The sequence below is a fragment of the Catharus ustulatus genome, chromosome 4 (genome assembly GCF_009819885.2).
Source record: "Catharus ustulatus isolate bCatUst1 chromosome 4, bCatUst1.pri.v2, whole genome shotgun sequence".
NCBI classification, from domain to species: domain Eukaryota; kingdom Metazoa; phylum Chordata; class Aves; order Passeriformes; family Turdidae; genus Catharus; species Catharus ustulatus.
Window position 1 is genome coordinate 42,519,510 of NC_046224.1, and position 21,250 is coordinate 42,540,759.

Consider the following 21,250-nt stretch of genomic DNA (forward strand, 5'->3'; position numbering starts at 1 on the left):
CCGCCCCGCTCCCGGGGCTCGGCCGGGATCGCCCGTCCCGGCCACCGGCAGAGTCGCGGCTCCGGGCGGGAGGAGCCCCGTGCCCGCAGCCCCCCGGGGCCGGCACCCAGCGCCCCCCGCCCCGCTGCCCACACCCCTGCGTCTGCTCATCCCCGCCCGCCCGCGGCCCCGCTCCCCTCCGGCTCTGGCGAGGGGCAGGCTCGGCTTGTTCCTGCCTCCAACTTGCCCCAAGTTAACTCGGGTTTCCCCCGCCCCGCAGGGTCTGCCTGGGCTCCCGGTCCTCCGGGAGGGCGGGAGGGAGGAGAAAGGCGTGTCCTGCCTGGGCTGCCGCCGCCGCCGCTGCTGGAGGCAGATCGGAGATATAAAAGACCTGGCCGGGGGCCGGCGGTGGCTTCAGAGAGCGCGGACGCTCAGGCCGTGGGGCGGGGGCGCAGCGGGCGCGCGGAGCGGCGGCGGGACGGGCGGAGGCAGCGCGGGGCTCGCCGTGGGCAACCCCAATGCGTGGACTATCGGCTGCTGCATTATGCTGGAGCTACAGTTCCGCTGAAGGGAGTTTGCACACGGCCGGCTGGGCTGGACTGCAGCGCTGCCGTTCCTTATGAAGAAGGCACAAGTGAGTGCGGCCGGGCGGCGGCGGGGGGCACCCACCTGCCCGCGGGCGGCGCTGCCCCGCGGCTGCCGGCGGAGCGGGGCCGGGCCGGGGCGGCCGCCGGGCGGGGAGTGCGCGGCCGCGGCTCCCGGGCTGTCCGACGGGCGGGGGGTCCCCGCCGGGGGTGGGAGCCGCTGCCGCCGGGGAACGGGTTGGGGAAGAGAGGTGAAGGGGAGAAAAAAAAATTATCGCCCGGTCTTGCCCTCGGCGTTCGGCAGCCCGTGGAAAAGTTGCAGCGAGCGGCCGGACCGGCGGCCGAGCCGTGGGAGATCTCAGAAGGCAGTGGGAAAAATTGCCGTAGTAAATCAGTTGTCTGCGTTGCCCTGATGGGTGCGAGAACATGAAATACTCGGGGGCAGCAGCGCAGTGGCTGCGGTTCCCGCTGTCTCCCCGCACGCCGTTCCAGCCGGGCGGTGCTGTGGGAACCCGGCATTTCGCCCTTCGTCCTCCCGCATCCCGCCGGGGAGTGCCGCTCAGTGCCGCTGCGGGGAATGCCATTATTTCTGCAGGTTCTGTAGGGGTTGCGGCCACTATGCCGTGCGTTTTTTAGAAGGAAGCGAGGGACAGACATGAGTGGAAAACTGTAACAAGAAGCGGTTCAAGGAAGCTCTAACGGGAGAAAGTTTAAGGCTGGACTTCGCAACGTGCCGATACCCTCTGTCCTGGCAGACCCCAGCGAGTGCCCGGACTGCTCCGGGAGAGAACAATGCATGGACACGCACACCGCTGCCTCTGCGCTGGGGGCTTTTCCCTTCTCCTACATTTCTGGGTTAGAAGCGAGATACTTTTTGCCTTGTCTGTTTCTTGGCAATTGCTGGGTCACCTACACACTGGTGAAGACACTTCAGAATACAGTCACTGGAAAAGACATAAAACATATCAAAAAAATTAATTAAAAGACCTTACCAAAATATTTTGGGTAGTTAAACAATTTTTCAAGGGATGAGAGGAATTAGAAATACTCACTTCCCAAAATATTTAAATTTCACCTGGCTAAAGCACTGGAGAATGTACCCATGCTTAAGAACTTAAAACCTGGAGACTTAATTTTTGTGATGCTGAAATACACTGGGGTTTTATCTTAAATTATCAGCTCTGAATTTTAGCAATGTATATCCATTGCTGTTATTCACATTAGATTACTGTAGATGCCTGAACAAAGATGTCTCAGACCCTGTATAGACAATTATTTAAATGTGCTGGACAGATTATTAATTGTGAAGGGTCTCTTGAAGTCTGAGTGCCGTGTTTATGCGTTTACGAATGAGGATTTATGAGTGGAAGCAGTCAAGCATTTTATTACATTTGAACTGTAAACTTGCAAAAATCAACAGACTACTTTTGCGAATTCAGAGCAAAGCAGGAACAATCCTTCTCTACCAGTAAACTGGGAAAGACAGGCAGTCTTGGCATTCAGGACCATATGGCTTGACTCAGGGACTCACAAGCTGTAGCCTGTGGAACAGCTTCTTGTCATGGTGGTGAAGCATCTGTCAGCCTTCAAGCAGTTATGCTTCCTGCTCTTTGGAGGCACTGACAGACTCCTAGTTCTCCAAAGGATTGTTTCCTATATTTTAAGGAGTAGCAAACAAATGTGATACCAAGCCATTAATCATTTCAAGGGGAGCAGAGCAGGAGATACTTTCAAGAGGACTTGTTATTAAAACCCTGAAGACCCTGTGCAAAGAGAGAGAGAGCAAAAGTGGGTACAAGAAAGAGGACTTAAGCACATGGGGGCACTCGACACATTAAAGTAAATCTATATGCTCTCCTGTGGCTACTTCTGTCATGATCTAGGCTGGTAACTGTCATGGGGAAAAGAACAAGATTGGAAAGCCAGGAAAGAAGTTAATATTTCTTAAAATAAAATATTCTGCTATAGGCATAGTACAGAAAGCAAGAACCACACATTCACTGAGCCTTGCAAACACTTGGTAATGCCTGGATAGTGTTTAAAATAAATCAGGGATTTTGGTTTTTGAGGTGATGTTGCACAGTGGTAATACATAACTAGTGCAGCTGAAGGAGTAGCTGAGTCATACGTCAGTACAACGAAAGTGCTGAAAGAAGAGTTGTGCTGAGCACTAGACTCAGCGTGATCAAGTTGGTCTGTTTATTTAAATCAGTCTTAACCTGAGAGACCACAGGAACTGCAGAAGCACATTCCCCAACTGTGTCAGTCCTAGGAGTGATGTTTATGAAACTCTATGGTTTGATGGGTATATAACCCCCCTTTTCTAAACATACCAACACCTGGATTTTTCTTTTTAAACCATGATTTCTTTAAAGAAGTGATTAAGCATTTAGGGTTCAGTCATACAAATCCTTTTTCAATGGGGCTATTTCCATGGATTAATCTTATTGAAGGATTACTTGGATGAGAGGATTTGTAGGCTTATATACTTAGTAATTAAAACTATTATCAGAAGTGAGTTTATGGCCTTTTGCATACTAACATGACAACAAATAAAATATCATTGATTCCTGGACAGCCTTTTACAATTTGAATAAAACAGGGTGAGTGATGGCAGTGTGATATGATCTTGAAAAAACATATAGCAGTTTTCTGATTTGCTTGTTCTTGGCGTGATTTGAAGACAATCTAAATAGGATTAAGTTACTAAGAAATATGTGGCAAAGAGGGGTCACCTATGGGGTAGCTCCAAAGGCTGATAAATTAAGGTATCACAGATACATGGTTCAGGCACTTGATCTCCTGTGGTGAGTTAGATGCACATCCTCTTAGACACTTCAGTATTAAAAGTGTCGTAGATTTCAGCACAGCTTTCTACCTCTGAACACGTGCATTACTGTTGGAGGTTAAATTAGGATGTTGTCCTATCTGCATGTGTGTGTCACTAAAGTGGAAGCCTCTGTAGAAATTATTTTGGACCAGTATTGGAAAAAGAATTAGTACTCACATTGGCACTTCTAGTCTCATATCAGCAGGCTAAATCAGAAATGCAAATCAGATACCTGATACCTTGGTGTGAGCTTGCTTTTAGGGGAAATAGTGACTTCTGATCATCACTCTTTCTTGCTTAATAGCCAAAAAAATGAATGCTAGGCACTGGAAGACTTTTGGTAGATATAGATCTGCTGCTCATTAAATAGAAAGAATTTGCTGTAGCCAGAAAGATGCTGTGCTAGTAATGTTGAGTAATGGACTAAGGTCTCCTTTGCTCCCCTGGTTTTGACTCTGCTCAAGATTGCAAGTACTGCAGCTGGCAAGAACATCCTGGACTGAAGAGTTGCATGGAGAATAAACAGCAGATGACCTGAAAGATTCAAGGGTCGGGGAGCATTTTGTAAAGCATGTTTAGTGATCTTTTTAGTAATTTCTTTTATTCACCTGCTTTTATTATGCGCCTGCAAGTTTTTATCTCTGTGAACTATTTGGCACTTGGCTTTGTCGTTTAAAGTGAAGCCAGTAACTCAGTCTTCTCCTGACCCAGTTCTGCCATTGCACTGAAATCTAGTTTTTCCCTTTAAGCACTACATGTCAGTCCTTCAGGTACAGTTCTGCAAACTGACAGTGCCATTCTCCAAGTTTTGTTATGTGATTTAATGGTATGCTGGCTCATGTAATCACCATATTGTGTGAAAGTTAAGAGTTGGCAAGATGCAGCCCTTGGCTTCGGATGGGCAATGCTCGGTATGCAGTATGTAAACACAACACCCATTTATTAGAAGCAAGGGAAAGAAAAATCACCCTACGCAATTCCATTTGAGTGTTGTGGGAGCTGACATGAAAACGAAAGTGCTTGTTCTTGCCCTGGTCTTTGGTGTGCCAAACCTGAGATTAGTCAGCCTTATAAACACAGTGTAAAACCGCTTTTTTTTGTTGGTTGTGTTTTTCTCCATGTGTTTGTGGGAAAAGGAGATGGATGAATGTTAAGATGAGTGGCAAGGGGTAGCCTTTCTCTTTAATATTGTTATTTGACCCATGTTTGCAGTGCCTACCCAGTCATATGTAAACTTGCAAAACTGACTTTCCATAAATATTACTGATGCTGAAATAACTGGCTACAGGGAGCACAAGAAATACAGATTTCTTTGCTGTATGGTTTTACTTATTGACAAATGTAAATAGTATCAGATATCTATTATTATGTGAATGAAAAGATGAGAAAACTAAAATGGTGTTAAGTACAGTAATTTCACGAATACAAGCCGCACCAATTTGACTAAGATTTTGCTCCTAAACCGGAAATGCGGCTAATAATCAGGAGCGGCTAATACAACCTCAGAAGTGCCTGCCAGAGTGCTGAGCCGAGCAGCTGCAAAGTCGGCATTTTGCGATTGTTACAAATCGCTACTTTGTTGCACCGCGGGTGGAGCCTGGCTCCCTGTAGGCAGAACGGGGGGCGGGGAGAGAGGCGGGAGAGCTCTCTTTCCTCCTCTGCCACAGCCCAGGGGAGAGACGGGGGGGGGGGCCCGGCGCCGCCATTGCTGCAGCTCGGGGAGGAGAGGGGGGACCCGGGCCGCCCCTACCGCGGCCCGGGGAGGGGGGGGAAGCCGGCGCCGCCATTGCTGCGGCCCGGGGAGGGGGGGGGGAAGCCGGCGCCGCCATTGCTGCGGCCCGGGGAGGGGGGGGAAGCCGGCGCCGCCATTGCTGCGGCCCGGGGAGGGGGGGGGGAAGCCGGCGCCGCCATTGCTGCGGCCCGGGGAGGGGGGGGAAGCCGGCGCCGCCATTGCTGCGGCCCAGGGAGGGGGGGGGAAGCGCGCGCCGCCATTGCTGCGGCCCGGGGAGCCGACGGGAGCCCCGCGCAGCCATTGCCGCGGCTCGGGGAGCCGACGGGGTGCTTTGTCCCCGCCCGCCGCCGCCGCGGCAGGAGCGGGGAAACTCCGTCCCTGCCCGCCGCCGGCGCCACGGGCGCGGGAAAGCTCCGTCCCCGCCCGCCGCCGCTGCCGTAGGAGCAGGGGAAGCTCTGTCCCTGCCTGCCACCGCAGGGCAGCGCCGACCCGGGGTGACCGAGCCCAGGGGCAGCGGCGGCCGGCCCCGAGCTGCAGCACCGTGCTGGACCACCTGGCCCCGTCAGCGGCCCCTAGCGGGCCGAGCCTGCACAGCCTTAGCTCAGCCAGTAAACCCCGCCCTCCCGCCGTTCTGTTAATAATTGCACGCGGGTCCTCGCTGCGAACGACAGAGCGGCTTATATTCGTGTGCGGCTTATCTATGGACAAAAACCAAAATATTTGCCAACACCCAGAGATGCGGCTTATAGTCAGTGCGGCTTGTATTCGTGAATTTACTGTATTTTATTTTATTAAAGCTGGTAGCATGTATAATATCAGAGGTCATTGATAGTATGTCTGAATAAAAGCCAGTTTAGGAGTTCAGATTAATGAATCGGATCATATTAGTATAGGAAATAATTGTCATCTAATTTCCTACACTTATCTAATAACCACTGGGTGAATGATTGCTTGCTGTTTCTGTTTAAACCATGTTTAAATTATACAAGGTAGATGGATACAGTAATGATTTTAAATCTCATTAGGAATTTTCTGCTTTATATGTATTTTGCCAGTATTGTTGCTGTGTTGCGCAGACCTAATTTTGGGTGCAAGGTGGAAATAGCATCATGTCTAAGATATCACTGCACGTATTGCCTGAAGAAGTCCCCTATGGTTCTCATGGCTTTGCAGCCATGCTATGGAGCACTGTTTTGCAAAGTGTGGAGGTAAATCCTTAGCTTTGAGCTATTTCATCACCACTTGAAACAACAGTAAAAGTGAGACCATGTGGTGCAGCCTTGGGAAACCGAGTGAAGGCTCCTGTGTTGCAGGGCCAGTAGCTGACTGCTGCTTCACAGTGGTCAGTGCTCCTGGAAGGATGTCTCAAGCAGGTCTTCTCAAAGGTCACCTTTCACTTACCTCCCAACTCTAAACTTTGCTGCTGAAGAACACTTGTAAGCATTCAGAGCCTGCAGTATTTGATTATTTTTTCTTTTTCTTCACATTTGCTGCAAAACTTGCTCAATGGAGAAGATCAAATTAAGACCCTCATGATCACATTTAGCACCAGGCCACAAGAGTCACCCTTTCTCCCACCTGTGATTTGGCACCTGTATAACAGTCATTCACAAGTATTTGTTAATGTTCCAGTGAATAATTTCTGGGAGTCCATCTGGGTATGTCAGTCCTCTTCTACCTTCACTGGCTTCTCACTGGTTTTGAGCAGCAGAACTGGGAAGTCAGGGAGGAGTGTTGTGTCCTGGACCCTTGGAGTTGGGCCAGGCAGTGGGCTACACTCTTCAGCTTAGACTGATGCTCTGCAATGTCTATAGGTTTAGTTTGAGCTGTCACAAAAGGATGCATGAATGGTCTATAGCCATTATCTCTGGGTTTGCAAGCAACCTTGATTCAATCCAAATTGAAAACTAATCCAGAAAAATTTATGTGAATATATGCACTAGATGGAGAAATACATTTTTATATATTTTCTTGGGTAGCATCCTAGGTGTGTGGGAAGGTTCTGACTATCTATTTGAAGTTTGACTATAATATTGAAGCTGTCCTGTTGAAGGTTTATTTGTTCAATCTTGAGGGTGGCTTACACATGAGCTAAGAATGTAGGGGAGACTTTTATTCCAGACCACAAGTCCTAATTCACAGATTGTGAATCATGCCACCTTCCGAACCTTCATTCAGAAAGATTTAAGAATTTTTAAGTCAGAGTCTGAAAATATCAGTCATATCTGTTCTTCTACCTTGGCCAAACCCATGTGACTGAACCTGGCTTCAATCATGTTAACTTGTCTTAGTGACAATAAACCCTTATCCAGTGTCTTATTTAGCAGGCCTTCTGCCTTTCATTTTTTCTGCTACCATCAGCTCCAGGGACATCAATTCACTGACAGTTAAGGCCAATGCTAGATTTAGTCCAATTTGCTCTGTCATCTCTTCTTTATATATACTTTTACAAGGTTTTAGAAGCACCCTGAGAACAGCTTTAGAGATATGTTAAGTGTACATGGTGTGTTTATTGTGGACCTGGATTCTGCATTTGCTATGGCTGGAGTCTCTGTACTTGATGTAGTCAGGATGACTTGTACTGATAACTTTCCAGTGTCTTTCCTCCTAAATGAATTACACTGTTTTGTAACTTTTCTCATTAGCATGTGCTTACTTTGTAGCAGAAGACCAAGGTATGTCTTCCTTTTATGTTTGCAGCGTGATACATCATTGCTGGATGGATTCTTTGGTCTGTTTAGTAACACATGACCTCTAATTACTTCTGGAAAAAAGTTATTCTGGCAGTATAAGTCAGACTGTAAAACCAAGTCGTGCATGTCCTGGCAATCTATCTCTGTTTCAAACACAAAATGAACTCTGTGCAAAGCATACAGCAACTCTTTTAGTAAAGGACAAAAGAATGAACTTGATGATGTGTATATAACAAATTCTGAAAATGTGGTGTAATACACTGATATAAAAATTTTATTTGAAAGAAAATATAGTTAACCTTTAAATATGATATTAATATATAATACTGATATAAAATAATATATAATGTTTAATGTTGTAAAGTGCCTGTAAACGTAGAGGGTTTAAACTGTGTAGGAAAGTTTCTTCCTCCATTTCATGTTGGTCCAAAATAATTCCTGTCTCTTTATGGAGATTTCATAATTGTATAAAATGGGAGTATGATACCAAGGTGTTGGCTTTTGTGGTCTAACTGAAGTAAGACACCAAGGAGTCAGGCATGATACATTTAAATTAATAATATGCTGTATATATGCAAAATAATTCACTAAATGAAAAGTGCTTAGAAATTTAGGGAGGTTGAAATATAAACATGCTAATAGTCTATTGTAAAAAAGTCCTAAGTTCCAACCCTCTAATTTCCACCCTCCATTTGCTCATTATTAAGTGAACTCAGCAAAATTTGTCTTTTGCATTAAATAGGAAGCAGACAACGTTTTGCATTATGTCTTTAAACTGATACAGATCTGAATGTCAGTTCTTCCTGAGATTTGTTTTTCTTTTTCTACTTTGAAGCATGCAGGAATAGGAACATTAGTCAGCCAAATGAATTTAGGAAGCTTGTATAACGCTGCTTGGCACCCTCTTTCGTTTGGATTAAAAAACATGTTCCTGAATAAACAGAGCTTTTTGGTGGTTATTTTAAAAAGGAGGGAAAAAATATATTTCCAGTATTGATAATTGGTGTCTTTTTCAAGTTACTGTGGTTCAGGAATGTGTGGATTGCATTTTTATTCTAACAGCAAAACTACAAGTGCTCTATTTGACACTGGTTTAAATTATTCTGATGAGCGTTGCTTTATTTTCTAGGAAATGCAAACCTTTCTTATAAACTGTAAATTTAAATACTGTCATTGAAGGTACTTTGATCTTCTGTATTATAATACCTAGCAAAGAATGTGCCCTAGATTTGCCATGCGCTCACTAAAAATTCTGGCCATAATTGTAGTCTGTTTAGATATATTTCTTCAGTGTTTGTTCCATTAATAGTGTAATAATGTTTCACTCTACTAAAATCAGTGAAAATCTTACTGTTTTTAAAAAATTACTCCAATCTCAAGTCAGATGGTTTTCATAATACTCCATCCATTTTCTTCTGGAACTTTTTTCCTATCACCATAGCTCAAGGTCACATCTGAAAATGACTGCAAGTTTCTCTCCTCTTCCCCTTAAGACAGAAAACTACCTTAATTTCTTTGAGCACCTTTCCTGGGTTCTGCTCTGTTTAAGTCGGTGTTCTCATCTCTGACAACAGATCTTCTGCACTTCTAGTATCCACAGTGCTGAAGATGTGTCTATCAGCGTCCTGTTTGCTCCCATACAGCTTAAGCTTCATCTCCACTGTATGTTCTCTACATTTTTAATGGAATTTTTATTTCTCATTACTTTTGGGGCCCACTTCAAATATTAGTCCTCTGAATAACCTGTTGCTACTGTATTTTGTATCATCTGTAGAAACAAAGTCTCTCTTTGGACAGAATTAGAATGAATCCATTGTACTGTAGAATATCTTTAGTTTTTTGTTTTACAACACTTGCAATCTATTATTACAGTCCTATGAAATACTGGTCTGCCATTTCTAGAAGTGGCAATACCTTTTTTCTCGCCAAAGTCAGTAATTTTCTTAATATATTAAGAAAATTCTTGTTTGGTTGGGGTATTTTTTAAAGTTGTTTTTTTTGTAGGGTTTTTTTTTTAATTTTATTTTAATGGTCAGATACTTATTGAGACCAAAGGAAATCTTTTTAGAAGTAGTTGTTGCTGCTTTCTCCTGTACCTCTCAGCTCTTTCACCTAACCAAGTGAGAAATTTGGTGCTTTCATTTTACTTTTAAAAAGTTCTGGTCTAATAAGTTCCTTAAATAATTGAAGTGAATTTCTACCTTCTCATTCTTCTTAGTGCATTAAAAAAAATCTCTTTTCACATGCAGGTTTTAGGGATCAGCTAAACATTTGCCAGTAATGGTCAGATTCTCTAGAGTACTCTTGGTCATTTTCCACTGTAACAGAATGTTGTTGACATTTGCAAATGGCCTGAGACATATGTGAAGTTAATCTGCTTTCAGCCTACTAAAATCTGGTTTATTTCAATTGAAACAAATCCATTGCATCCAAGAACATTATTTCAGTTACTGTTGAATTAGTACCTGTTCAAAGTGCTATTTGTCAAACAGTTATGTTCTTTTTGGCTTTATTCACTATGATGGAGTTGTCCTCTTAACATACATCTCTATTACTTATTTCAAAGTAAACGGCACGATTCCTACAAAACTGGGAAGATTTTTTTTTCTGTAAAAATTGATAAGCATCACTCAAGTAAACTTGCTAAAAATTGAACCAATTATGAAAATGCATAACTGATCATTGGAATTTTAGAGTGTAGACATTGAAAAACATGCTCTGAGGAGATTTACACTAATCTTCTCAACAATGGGTTATGTTTTCTGTGAGATTAATTATGAAAGCCAAAGCCATTTCATAATAGGCCAAGCAAATTAATGTGTCTTCTTTAATAAGAATGATCCTAGGAAGCATTTGAGAGCTAGATGCAAAAATAATCCAAGAAATCTTATTATATTGTGTTAATATTTGTATGAGTTTTTCTATCAGCACATCTGTAACAAGGATGCTGTTGAGCATATACCAGGATAATTTCACTACTGACAGGTGCCATTCTTTTTAATTCACATGAATACTTTTGACCAAATGCACAGCTCTGTATCACACTGCATGTGATTTACAATTCAATTTCTTAATGAGTAACGCCTGTGAAAGTTATCAGGAAAAGTAAGGTATAATAGCTGTTTTTCAGTGTGTTATGTTCTGTTGTATTGGTTCAGATGCTGTAAGAATACGTGATATTTCATATCAGTTATTTAACTACTGTGTAACTGATATAAGAGTAATGTTTTATAGGCATCTGTATGTAATAGGCATTTATATTCAAAATTTCACAGACTAAAGGAGCTGTTTTTCTCAGATTTTTTTTTGTCCAGTTATGTGTGCATTTCCATAGTCATACCAAACTGTATGCTGAATTACTTCTTTGTGGAATTTTTGGCCCACAATTTCTGTGTGTTTTTATGGAAAGCCACAAGTGGAGCTTCAGGTTTAAGATTATTTACAGTTCTCTCTAGTTAGCATAAGTGAAACAAAAACATTGAGATATCATGTGAATGACATTCACTTCAATTCTGTGGTCACAATTCCATGATGATGAAGTTCGCTGGGATTTATCCCATGTCTCTTAACTGTAAGCTGAGACCACCTGCACGGTGGTGTATATCACACTAACGTGCCTGTTCTTCCTGGACATGCAGGAGAGTTTTGGGAAACACTGGAATACCAGAAACACTTTGATGGAGTCTGTAGTTGTTTGTCTATACAAATCCCAATCAAAACCAAAACCAAACAAAAAACCCCACCAAAAAAACCTCTAAACCCACCCACAAACCACCAGGATATTAAAAATACAGTTTGTTTGAACAGATGTGAAGTTAAGGGCAGGATATAAATTGTAGGTCGGGTTAATTTTACAGTAAAGACAAGATGATTATAACTTCATAGAAATAGGTGGACATGGTGTTTTTTTCATTTTCTTAAATATATAGTACCTCTAAACACATTAACTCTTAATTCTTGTCTTTAGAATTAATGAATATGTCCAGAGGTGAAAAGAATTTTTCTTACCCGCTTGCCTCTATTGTTGCATTGCTAGCAGATCTTGCTGGATTTCATTTGCTTGGTAGAAGGCAGATGGGAACTCATTATTAATAGAGTTTAATGAAAAGAATAGAAAAGCTCAGTTCTTGTAAAAGAGATGCATTCAATGAACTAAATATAGTTGTGTTTCAAAATGGATGAATAAGGAGAAAGAATGGAAATTACGTACTTATTTAGATTCTTAAAAAATAAAGACCTAAGAAAATACCTAAGTAGCCCCATAGTGTATCTCTCTTATCATAACAGTTTGAGGAAAAAAATATTTAGGACAGAAAGCAAAGTTTAGGAACAGGTTATTAATTTGTAGCATGGCAAAAACCTAAAAGGTAACGTTCTCTAATTGTCAGTAACCTCATATAGTTCAATCTGGTAATAGGGTTCACAGATTGATAACAACATGTGCAAGCTACATAAATTACTCAGGTTAATTGAAACTAAAAGAGATTCTGAGGAACTTTGTAAAGGTTTAGAGGAGATGGGAGAACAGATGGCATGATGGCAAGTGGAGTTAGTTGCATTGAAGAGCAAGGGGGATGCATTTTGAAAGGAATGTTCTGAACTAATTGTAACTGAATTAATAACAGCAGTTTCAATTACTTCTAAAAGCTACTTACAAGCTCTTGTTTATGTTCTTGTAGCAATGCTTGGTCGGGAAAATGAATGAAAAATTCTTATATTGCTCCCACAGTAGAAAAAATCAGACAGCATATTGGGATGCAGTGGGAGCAGAAAGAGAAATTTGAAAGGGGAGTACTTTTATAATAGTGATCATCAGCCATCCTGAAAAAGTTCTGGTTGTCCCACTGAAAAAAAGAGTGTAACAGAAATAAGGATCTTAAGATAGGCAAAAGCATTGTAAGGGAGCAATTTGCATATGAAGAGAGACTGAAAGTTAATTGCAAGAAACTACTGAATGATATGCAGGAAAGTCGTAGAGGGAATGATTGCTGGACACTGCTGATCCTTTCTTCATACAAGAATAAATAAATAAATATTTAACAGAGGAGGCTAAAACAGACAATGCTGCCTTAAGACAAAATTACCAGTCTGGAAAGGTTTTTGACACTAGATGTAATATGGCTTGAAATGCAGCTTGATGTATGTTAGAGTGAGCCCAAGAGGTCAAATCCAGAAAGGGGTAGTCCTAGTCTTCTTATCCTTGCACATCTCATCTCCTCCTCTGCTCATTCCTCAGGGATTACTTTTTGTCTCTGAGCTGAATTGGCTAGTCACTGTCTTCGAATGTACTGGCTTGCTTAGGGGTCGGGTGAATGTCAGAGGGAGGGAAGCTGTGGAGAAGGAGCCCTCTCTCAGCAGCAGGGAGGTGTTAGATGGCTTCAGAACATCCCATTAGCCACAACTGAAGAAAAAGGGATTATACACTTAAGTAGGTAAAACGCCATGGTTATTTTAGTTTACACTCTGTGCATGAAATGGGTCTTATCTTCCAATTCATGCAATTCAGAAGAAATTTTAATGTAAGCAATATATTCTGTAAATCTGAATGATCAATTTTCTTCAGTTTTTGGTGGGCACCAGACCAATCATGTACTGATCTGACACTTCTATTTTCCAAATCTTCATTGCCTTAATTGTTCAAGTCAGGTTTGGCCTAATTATAAACTCAGTTTCATATACAACCATCTGCCAAAATTACCATCTGTAACAATTCAGCCTCTAGCTTAGAGGAAAGGAAAACACTTTAAGATATATTGGAGCTGAACTTCAATTACATGTGACAATAATGACAAGATACTGAAAGATCGTTCTTTTAGCAGTCATGTGACTATCAATGGTAAGAAGTCAGAATTTTACATAAAGCTGTTGCACAGCTCTAACCATTGAAAACCAGTTGAGTTTCCATGCACCATCCCTGAAAGGTACTCTTGTGCAGCACTTCAGTGTTAGCAGGAAAAAGCACTTGAAAGTGTGTCCACTTTTAGAGGCTCATAGGAATTAAAAATATGCTTGAGTTTCTGATGCAGTAATGCAGTTGCTGGATTTTTGTGTTAAAGGAAGCATTTTAATCAGTCCCACCCCATTTTTGCCATCTTAAACTTACATTTCCCTGGAAAAACCTTACACATGGGTTGAAATTCTTAAAATGACCATTCTGACAATTTGCTTTCTTAAAAGAAAAAAAAAAAACAAACAACCACCGACATAAATCTCAGGAAATAATTTCAGAAAGAATTTTTAACATTAACAAGGACATAATGCATTTTAGTACATCTTGAAAAAGGAATTGATGCTTGTTTTCTACTGTAAAAATTTGCAGTTAGAATAATAATAACAACTAAAGTATTTTTGGCATATGAAAATGCTTTCAGTTTAGATAAAAAACCTGAAAAAAATGGAGTTGATTTTTTCTTACAGATATACTAATGTAATTACTTTAAGACAAGGCATAATGTGTTTGTAATTCCAGCTTGCTGAGGTAAATGGCTTATTGGCTGCCCAGTGCTTACATTGTCTTGCAAGCATACTTAAATGTTTTGAAGATTAGTTTCTAATTTGATGTGGCTCTTACCTGATTTGTCTGCAGTCTCTCAAGATTCAAGGCATTGGAGAATAGTCTAATCCATTGCTTTGGATAAATATTTTTTTCACAAAAAAATTATTAATCCATTCTTAATGTACTTATATTTTAATAACAGTGTAAATATAATGTATCCTTGTACAAATCATTACCTTAAAGCAAAATTGTTTGCTTTGGTTTTGTGTATGTGTAGGAAGACATGCAATTCAAATTATGTAGGAAATAAAATTTTTTCTGACATATGAGAGAACTGAGTTAAAATCAGGATCTGGAAAAAAGTTATGGCAGTTTGTGGGACTTTTTTTCCCCAGTCATAAAGTGTTTTAAACCTGATTTTGTCTTACTACGTGGTGTTTGGAAACAGCTGAGATAAACTTGCACAATTCTCACAAATGTTTCTTGGAACCCTACTAGTATTTGCAGCTCAGCTTCTCAGGTAAACGATAAGAAGTACATATTCAAGATTTAGTGAAACTTCAGAAATGTATAGTTTTATGGGAAGTGGAAGCCTAGTAGTGTTTTTGTGATCAGCTCATTGGAACTTCGGTTATTGACAAATACGGCTCCAAGTTTTTAAATGGTAAGGTTTAAACATTTCCCAGGGAAATACCTTGACAGACGTCATGCTGGTTAATGGTCAGGTAACTATTCTACTGATAAATACTCTGTATAAAGAACAGAATTTTTGTGGTGACAAAGATGTTTAACATGTTGAATTTCCTCAATGTTTCCCTTGTATCTCTTGATGAAGGAAGATGAAAACGTAACACCAAGGACAGAAGTTGCAGGTTTCATTTTTCACTTTTTTCATTTTTTAGTATGCTGTCTCTTAATAAGCTCACCTATAGATGCTTTTAATCTTTTCCTCTGACAAAGTATCTTACCAAAACCTTTGGCAATTTTGTAAAAATTGACTATGGATAATGGTTCAAATGTCTGCCTGGGCTGTTTCTGGGACCAGAAGCTAACTTCATTGTCTGACATGTTTTGCTCGAAACAGAAGATGATGTAGAAAGGGTTATGTATTTTATTTAAAGCTCATACTATTTCCAGCAAACAAGACACTGTTTTGTTGATTTTTTCTCATTCATTCTCTTATAGCACAGTGTACAAGGTGCTTGTGAAACACAGCATTCAATCTGTAAAGTCATGTTTCTAAATCATGAATGGCACATCATTAATAGACATTATATGGGATATAGTAAATTTTGCAACAAAAAATAGTGAAAAGGAGGATAAATACAGGCTTCACTATGGAAGACCATAACCTTGCCCTATTTCTGCTGCTGAGTTGTGTAATGGCACTCCCTCGTGCTATAGGAAGTCAGTGTGTTCAAAATATTTTTCATCCTTGATACATGCCCCAAGGTAATAATTTAGGTTTAGAACAATGCTTATAAAAACATCTTTTGAATTCTGAAAGAATGAATAATATAGAAATAAGTTTTTATTACTTGTGTTTAAAATTTTAGGTGTCACTACTGATGATAGAAGGAAACCTAAAATATCTCTTATTTATTTCCCAAAAGATCCAAGATTTAATGCAGCTGTAGAGCAGAATGACCTTCTTTCATCAGTGTTGTAGTTGATGTTGAAAACTTTCACCACAGGCCTAGCTAACTATCTAATTGGTTTGTTGTTTTATTTCTTTAAATCTCTTTGTCCTGGTTTGAGCAGGGATAGAGTTAATTTTCTTCCTAATAGCTGGTATAGTGTTGTGTTTTGGATTTAGTATGAGAATAATGTTGATGACATGCTGATGTTTTTAGTTGTTGCTAAGTAGAACTTGCCCTAAGTCAAGGACTTCTCATCTTCTCATACCCTGCCAGTGAGAAGGCTGGATGAGCATAAGAATCTGGGAGGGGACATGGCCAGGGCAGGTGACCCAAACTGGCCAGAGGGACATTCCATAGCATATGGCATCACAGTCACCAAATAAACTGGGGGGAAAGCTGGCTGAGGGCCACTGCTTCTTGGGAACTGGCAGGTCAGTGGGTGGTGAGCACTTGCATTGTGCATCACTAGTTTTGTGTATTCTAATTATTTTATTATTATTGTTGCCCTCATTATTTACTTCTATTTATGTCCCCTTAAACTGTGTTGATGTCAACCTGTGGGTTTTCTCACTTTTACTCTTCCGAGCCTCTCCCAGATCGCACTGGGGAGGAAGAGTGAAGGAGCAGCTGTGTGGTGCTTAGTTGCCATCTGGGGTTAAACCACAACACTCTTCAAAATACAAAATCACTTTCCTCACCAACATACATGTTACATCATCATTTGAAAAGTTCTCAGCTGGGGTTTCTAGGGGATCAAAGTGAAAACTTTTTATTTCCTGTTTCAAACCATTTTAAGCCTATGCAGGTGCTGCTGTCTGGAATATATCCAAAGCAGCTAGCTTTTGTGAAAAGTAAATTTGGAATACTTTTTATGTCAACAGTTATTATCAATGGGAGAAACAGTTCTGACTAATAAGGAGGGATCCCATTTAAACATTGCGTGACTTAGTGTTGATTTGCTTGTCTTCACTTCAGAAGCAACCACCTGGGTGGATACTGCACCCATTGTGACTGTTGTAACAATACTTAGAGTTAGGTCAATCCTGTATTTACACTCTTGGAGAGGAGAGTCTGTGAATCTAAGGTAACTGTAGAAAGCAAATAAATAAAATTTGTAATCTGACTAGAGGTAAGAGAGAAAATTTTGTTTATTTCCATGAGGTTTGGGGGAAGTTTGTGTTGCTTTTTTGTCATCAAACAATGAAAGTCAAATGGACTTTATAATTATTCATAGCAAAGACTCCAGTAGTAGGGTTGATTTTCACAAGTGCATGAAGAAAACACAGCAGAAAGATGGGAGTATAAATGCACAAGCAAAGGAGCAGCGCTGCCATGAGAATGGATTGATACAAACCACTGTCACTTGCACTGGACAGGCTTTTAACTGTCAGAGCAATGAAGATTTGGGATAATTTCCCAAGATTCACTTCAGATCTTCTGTTAAGTCCTGAATACCTCACTACAAGGAAGACACTCAGGTGCTGAATATGCTGGCATCTAGTTTCAGTCTGTGTTCAGCAATTGCCTTTTTGTAACGAGGTCTCAAGTCAAGCAGGTCAGAGAAATTAGTTCTGGATTTATATCTATGTAAAGATACAGTACCTATCATGGATGTTATAAAAAAAAATCAGAGTCCAGAAACACAACAGTGTCTTTCTGAGAACATGTCTTTGGTTTAAAACCAAGTTGACGATTCTGTGATTTATATTTCAGAAATCGTCCCCTGCTTATACAGAAAAAGTATAAAAGGATTGAAAAGAAAAGGAAAAAAAAAAAAGAAAAAGAAAACGACCTAAACTTTTAATTTTGTATAAGGACTTTTTTCATGATGTTTGCTTTCCATAGGCTTGAGCATGAACTGAAAACTCTTCCGATTTATAATGTAGTTTATTTTCTAGCAAAGTTTCTATGAAAGAGTAAGAATCTACTTAACATCTTTTGCTTCATATTGAGAATGATATACAAGGGAGGACATTTTCATCATGTACATGGTTTTTAGTGTATGCCAAGTATCAAAATAGCCGTTGTTTTCACTTTTCTAGATGATTTTATTTATTTTAATTTATTTTGCCAGAGTAATAGTTTTTCCAACCCAAACACCATATAATTTGTAGCAGATGGTAAGAATTAAAGATCCAGTACAGAATTTCTGTAACAAGTCTTATTTCCTTTCCTTTACTGGTACTTGAATGTCCAAGATTAAAGAAGATTGCTTGGTATATATTTTAATTATAATTCAAAAGAATATTCAATATAGTGGATTTTTTTAGCATTAACTTGGCAAACAAGCAAGACCTCTGAAATAGATCGTTAGAAAAAATCTTTAATTAAATATTTTATCTAAGAAAATGTCTTTTCATTCCCTGAGGAAGTCAGATCATCCACCTCCATGCAATGTGAAGAGCTTGTCCTCCCTGCAAAAATAATCTTGTATTTTATGTTGTCTTCTCCTTTAAATTAATTAAAAATGCCTTTGGATCTATGCTAGAAAATTCTTCCATAAGTTTCCAGGGGAAAGGCTTTTTTGAGTCAACTGAAGTCTGGTCTTTTGATTATTTCTGTTTTGATTGTGCATGTAGTTGGACTTCAGTGCCTTCGTTACAAAACAAGAAAGTATTGGCCTTTATCACTGTATAGACAGAAAAATGAAAAATTTCAGTATCAATGCTGGATGTTTGCTATGGAATTTTACAAAAAGTGGAAAAGAAAATCTCTCTTGCCAGTACACATGTCCTAAAAAGACTGCTAAGTGCAGGACCTCTGGAGATCCTCATAATCTCTGATTATGATTTAATAGGAAGAATTCTTTCAAAATATAGAAGTTCTTAAAATTCTTGTTCTTTCTTCCAACTGAAACACTTTTGTCCTTTAAGTCTCCTGGCTCTTTTACAGAACTAGAATGCCACCTGATGGATTATTATCAGTAAATATTTATTCAGACGCTTTTAACACGAGTTCCAGAGGCAACATGTATAATTACCTGTCTCTTGGTAACTTCACTTCCCAGTACTTGGTAACTAAACAAACTGGCTGTCATCCAGGACAAGTTTAGGATGCATGGAAACTGCCTGAATCCCTGATTGTCAAGTGAGATTAAGGAGTGGACAAAATTTATTATGGATCAGATAACATTCTTAAAGAACCAGAACTTATATTTTTAGAATAGCCAAGTATTTCGTAATGGTATCCTTATAGAGATTGAAAATAGATACGTTAATTTATGCATTAAAAAGACTTTTTTGTAGTTTACTGATAGCTGAATTGCATTGATTTGCAAGGCAAACTCTGTATCAATTTACACTTCTTGCTTATCACATTAATCTTGGTTTCAGCTGAAACACACAAACCAAACTCAGCAGGAGTTTGGGTGCTCCTCACCAAGTAGCAGAGTAGCACATTGGCTGAGCAACATCTGTCAAGAAGAGCTGCAAGGGGTAGAGGATAATAACAATTGGCCTGAGGTTGTATTAAATGAGGTTGGCATATAGTCTTAAGCAGCTTCCCAGTTTTCCCAAGGTCTGGATGGTGGGAAAGAATGATGTGACTCATCATTTTCTCAGCACTGTTAAGACTGCGTATCTTAAATTTGTCTGATTCAGGCAATAGATGTGCATTACTTGGCAGAACTAGAGAATGGTTTCTCCTTCCAACTGAAAAGGAAACATACTGGAGAAAAAGTAGTTCTGCATTAGCACCGGTTTGGGGCTACTTTTTGTCCATTGACCTGAATATAATTATTTCCAGTTCATTAAGAGTGTACCTTTAGAAGGGAACTGGCCTATAAGCATCAGAATACAATAGACTTTGCTTTTGCACATACGGCTGGTGGAGTCTAGCAAGTGCCACTTTAATATTCTGCCACCAAATGAACAGTTAGATGAAAACTCCCATTCTTGTCATTCTAGGGGTCCCCTGTGGATACACAAGTGAGTGCAAAGGCATTCTAGGAGTCCCCTGTGGATACACAAGTGAGTGCAAAGGTGTGGGAGAAGAGGTTCTAGGGTTGGGAAGGGCAAATACAGTACGGTCACAAAAAGGTAAAACAACTGTGAAGGCAGGTTGTCTGTTGAACTCATTTGAATGTAGGTAGCAATGGCACCTCTCCCTGTTTATATATGTCGAACAAACTTGTTAATTACCTTCCCCTTAACCCCTTGAAGTACCCTCATATTATGCATTTTAGGTATTATATGCAGAACTGAGTAGAAAATGTACTGTGTTTCGTAAATATCCAAATGTATATTCAAATACTTTGTGTCCAAAACATTCTAAAACTTTCTCTGAAAAAGAGTGACTAGTATTTCTATAGTCTGTGTTTAAGTAAAAATGCAGAAAAATTATTCTGATACTCTCTGTTGCTTACTTTTATCATCATACTCCTTACTACACATCATTGTTAAAAAAAATGAAGAGTGGTATCAGTCACTAGAAAAGTATGCATCTGGATTTTGTAATCATAACAAAGCATGGAGGGCGTGATCCAGAGATTTTTAGGTGTCTTACCCCTGCACAGTGACTCACTGAGCTGGAGTTATGCATTTTGTTCATTGGACTGCCAAAAGATTGTTCAAGAAAACTCACATGTTGACTGGGGAGCTTTGCAAAAGTTAGGGTGCCCAGATGGAGGTGCATGTGTGAGACAAGGATACACACAAACATTCTGATCCCTGTTCAGAGAACACGTCTGGTTTTCTACATACTGGCTTGAAAATGTAAAAGGCATAAATGTTATGAAAAATAAGGGTCAGGAGTACCAGTGTGCCCCTTGTCTGCCCCTTTAAGCCAGGAACCTGTAAACACACAGGAAATCAACTCCAGTGGTATATGTGTAGGTATGGCACTTAGGGACATGGTCTTCTGGTGGATTTGACAGTGCTGGGTTTATGGTTGGACTTGATGATCTTAGAGGTCTTTTCCAAGCTAAATGGTTCCATGATTCCATGGTAATTACAAGGTAGATATATCAGAGTGTCACAACTCCCACAAGTTAGAGTTACCTTGGTTACAGGAGATGTAGCCCAGGTCTGTCACTTGGAGAGCACCCTAGTTGATAGGCTGCTGTATTTGGTGGGACTAGTGCCAGTTTTGATGGACAGGAGCTGTACACCAGACTTAATACTTATCTATGCATTTTTCAGAGTTAACACAGTGCTTCCTTCTGCTACTCTGAAGTAATTTCCTGGGTACTTGACAGTGTGCAGGTGACATTGCCAGTTCCAAATGTGCTTGCCAAGTACTTCATTGTTTCCAGAGCTAGGTGGTAGTGAGTGACTGACTTCTTTTTCCACAATTAACT

General features: G+C 40.4%; 1 protein-coding gene across 2 annotated transcripts in view; it reads left to right on the plus strand.

The window, feature by feature from the left end:
- Positions 1–442: 442 nt before the first annotated feature.
- The window catches only part of KITLG (KIT ligand), a 53,121-nt gene continuing 32,313 nt past the window's right edge, over positions 443–21,250 (plus strand). For both annotated transcript variants that reach the window (XM_033058807.1, XM_033058808.1), the window contains exon 1: positions 443–613. In XM_033058807.1, the coding sequence (XP_032914698.1) occupies positions 599–613 (15 nt within the window). In that variant the 5' untranslated portion in view covers positions 443–598. The remainder of the gene's footprint in view (positions 614–21,250) is intronic.